Below are 4,071 nucleotides of genomic sequence, written 5' to 3'. Positions count from 1 at the left end.
TAAGGAAGTCTGTTAAACAGACAATCCAAAATATACCAACTAAAGTAATGTATTAAGCACATTGGTGTACTGCAGGTAAGTTAACCATTGTCCTGCGTGGACTTAGGTTTTCTTAATAATTTAATATCTTATTGTCAACAAAGAGTCTGTTTCTTCTGTCTTAGATGTCTCTGTTTCAACATCAATGCTGGTCAGTTGTGTTTGAACCATAAAAATAAGGGGGAGGCATGTCTGACTACCCTCCCATTCATGACCAAGCACTCAGTTTTTAGGCTTTCCTGGGGTCCCCTGGGCCAAGAGGGGATCCATTTAATTGTCGAGGGGCTAAGGATTTTATTTTTAGTTTGCAGGGTTTCATCACTAAAGAGTAGAATGGATATCTAGAATCTGAGGTAAAAATCAATACTAGAAATAAGATTATTTTGTACAGAGAACTAAAGAACTATTTCTTTGTTTTCTCTGCAGGTGAAGTTGCAAAACAATTCAGAACTTCGACATTGTCAGTAATCCAAGATTCGTGTATTTTATTTTTAAAGAAATCATGGCTGCTGTAATGATGCATGCTTTTGTCCAGTTGTGGAGCAGGAAGTCTGGAATGTCTAAGTCAAAAGAAGTATTCATTGAAACAGTGGAAGGAAAGAAAAAGATTAAGCTGGTGCTCTATTTCAACAATGGCCAATACAAAATTTTTCGACTAAGTAACAATATAAAAAATGTGGTCCTTAGCTCTTATGGAGAAAAGCAAAATCACCTGCATTTAACTTTCCAAAACAATAGCTTCTTGTTCATTGACAAATTATCCTCCCCTGATGCTGAACAGTTAAAGTTATTCTTAGACAGAGTTCATGAAAACAAGATTCAACCAGGCAAGAGACCTCATATGCATATGGATGTCCTTGCCAGCACAACAACCGAGAAAGAAGTCCACCAGACTTCATTTTACAAAGTCTTAAAGAAATCAAGATATTTACTTGCGGAGACAGGAAAGGGAAGTGAAAAACCTGCCCTTCAGAAGATACCTTTGCTTATGTCAAAATCATCAACACCTATTTACAAAGGGTTATTAGAGAATCTAAGGAAGAGGAAACAAATGTTATCATCTAAGTTAGAGATGAATGAGAATACCCTGAAAGAAAACATCACAAAGGATAAGAGAGATGCCCTCAGGTATATAAGGCACAAATGGGAGAAACAATTGAAGTTATTGAAGTTTGAGAGTTTAAAAGGGAATAAGAAATTGGAATTTGGATCTTCAGCTACATCCAACTCTTTTGGAAACCCTGACCTAGGTGCCGCGGGTCTTCTCCAAACTCTGACCGAGAAAACATTTTTGGCTTTTCTGATCGGACCAAATAAAAGTCTGAGTGGCCCAGAATGGGAAAAATTGAGGCTGTCTTTTGACTTATACCCAGAGAAATTATGGCAAGGCCTCCCAAATTTGGGAAACACCTGTTATATGAATTCAGTCTTACAGTGTCTATTTTCAATTCCATCGTTTGCTGATGATTTACTTTATCAGAGTTTCCCATGGAATAACATTCCCCTTGATGCTCTTAGCATGTCCTTGACACAGCTGCTTGTTTTGAAAGATATTTATAACATAAAAGTCAAGGAGTTTTTACTTTTGAATATTAAAAAAGCCATTTCAACAGTTGCAGACATGTTTTCTGGCAACATACAGAACGATGCTCATGAGTTCTTAGGTCACTGTTTCGATCAGCTGAAAGAGAGCCTGGGAAGATGCAACACAGTCTGGAAGACTACAAGCGAATTGCAGGAAGAAAATTCACCTCCAGAAATTCGCACTGATGAGGATGCCACCAAAGAGCTGTTTTGTCCTGTCAACAGTAATTTTGAGTTTGAATTGCTGCGCTCTATTGTTTGTAGTGCTTGCGGTCACGTTGTCCTCAAGACAGAACTGAACAATTACTTGTCGATCAACCTTCCTCAAGGACCAATACGATCTTCTTCATCTATTCAGTCTAATTTTGATCTTTTCTTTGAAGCAGAAGAGCTTGACTATAATTGTGGAAAGTGTAAGCACAAGGTTTCTGTTGGAGAACACAAATTTAGTAGACTACCCAGAGTCCTTATTGTTCATCTGAAACGCTATACCTTCAATGAGTTGTGGTCCTTAATGAAGGATGACCAGGAAGTCATTGTTTCCGAGTATTTAAATCTGACCGCTCATTGCAGTGAAAGCACTAAACCACCTCTTCCCTTGAACAAGATTGTACATACAAGGGATTGCGGAGTATTGAAACTTTTTCAAAAGATGAATCCTGGAAGCCTCAGCTCATTAACATCTTCAATTAAGTTGACCTTGGAATGCAAGGATTCCCTGGCACAACACATTCGATCAGACGAGTCAGGATCAGGATGGGTCTTTAAAAGGGCGAGCAGACAAGAGGGAAAAGAACTGATGAAAATGGCTAAACAGAATATAATGCAGTCAAAATTGTTACGCTTAAAACAGAAGGCACTCATTGAAAGAGAGCTGTTAGCTAGCTCAATGATGTATCTAGGAGACACCTCCTTTTCTCAGATGTTTCAAAGAGATAGAGGTGAATTCACCAGCAGTTCAGACACAGGAGACGTACATGTTGCAAAAGATCATTCTGAAGAAGTTTCTGAAGATCCTAAAAAGAAGAAATACAAGCAAACCGATATGTTTGGAGGTTTTGATAGGGTCACTGAGCTTATCGAAAATTTTCATGAAAATCACAAAGCCGGAATTCCAGAAGAAATTGAAAATTTTGATGAAGAAACCCTGCTGTGTGACGAGATAATGATCTATGATGAAGTCCTTGAGCCTGAGCAGGCACCTCTTGGAACTTTTCCAGACCTAGTTCCCCAGAGTCACACAGAGGACTCCAGTCCACCCACAAAAGTAAAACTCCAAGAAGGTACTGTGACATCCTCTGAGCAGGTACTACCTGGAAGTTTTAAACAGCTAGTTCCTCAGAGTCACACAGAAGACTCCAGTCCACCCACAAAAGTAAATTTCCAAGAAGATATTGTGATGTCCCCTGGGCCTCAGCAGGCACCACTTGGAAGTTTTACAAAGCTAGTTCTCCAGAGTCACACAGAGGACTGCAGTCCACCCACAAAATTAAATCTCCAAGAAGGTATCGTGATGTCCCAAGGTGTGTTAGATTCCAATCAGAACCCTGGAAAGAAAGGCATTTTAGATAAGAAGACAGAGTCTGAAGCCACAGAACCAAAAAGAAATGACAATAAGGACGATCGTTACACTTATCGGCTCATTGGTATTGTCAACCATCTTGGGAAGACTCCAAATTCAGGCCATTATCTCAGTGATGCCTATGACTTTGACAGGCAGGTCTGGTTCACTTACAATGATATGCAGGTGTCAAATATCCAAGAGGCCCTGATGCAGGAGACTAGGCTTAGCACCGGATACATCTTCTTTTACATGCATAATAAGATCTTTGAAGACCTGTTGAAAAGGCCAAAAAACTCCCAGGTTCCTAGCAAGGAAAAAGGGATGACCCCTCAGGAGAAATAAAGGACAAACTCATTGCCCACAACTGCTTGACTGCCTCACTTATTACCACTTACATTATAGAAGGAAAATTCTAAACTGTGTCTGGAGGTGCAGGGGCAATTAGGCCAGGACCAAAGTTCATACACAAACACAGAGAAATCTCCATTCTAACCCTGACACAGACACCTCAATTCTCAGCTCTGGCTGAGTAGCATACTTCTTTCCTACAGGATTGGAATTAGGCTTTCCATGCTTTAATGCAGTGGTTTTAAAAGTGTAGTTCTCAAATCAATAGCATTAGAAGCTGGGGAACCCCTTAGAAATGTGAAATCTTGGATTTCACTGCAGCTCTACTGATGAAGTAACTGGAGGTTAGGGAATAGCAATCCGATGGTGGTTCTCCCGTATGATAAAGTGTGAGAACCACTACTCTAGCATGGGGAGCATAACACATTTTGCTGTTGTACATTTTAATTGCTCATTTTGCAAAAGATTCTTTGTGTTTCTTAAACACTTTCCAAATTTGTGTGTCATTGTGCAGGGGCCATGCTGATCTCTGTGTC

The 4,071-nt window shown here is 39.8% G+C and overlaps 1 protein-coding gene across 1 annotated transcript; it reads left to right on the top strand.

The window, feature by feature from the left end:
- The first annotated feature begins 541 nt into the window (after positions 1-541).
- USP26 (ubiquitin specific peptidase 26) lies at positions 542-3,529 on the top strand. Its single transcript, XM_053579101.1, has one exon. It carries the CDS (start codon positions 542-544, stop codon positions 3,527-3,529), a length of 2,988 nt encoding a protein of 995 aa, XP_053435076.1.
- Positions 3,530-4,071: the final 542 nt, after the last annotated feature.

The sequence above is a fragment of the Nycticebus coucang genome, chromosome X (assembly GCF_027406575.1).
Source record: "Nycticebus coucang isolate mNycCou1 chromosome X, mNycCou1.pri, whole genome shotgun sequence".
Lineage (NCBI taxonomy): Eukaryota > Metazoa > Chordata > Mammalia > Primates > Lorisidae > Nycticebus > Nycticebus coucang.
The sequence above is the reverse complement of the archived record's forward strand: the minus strand, read 5'-3'. Positions and strand labels throughout refer to the sequence as shown.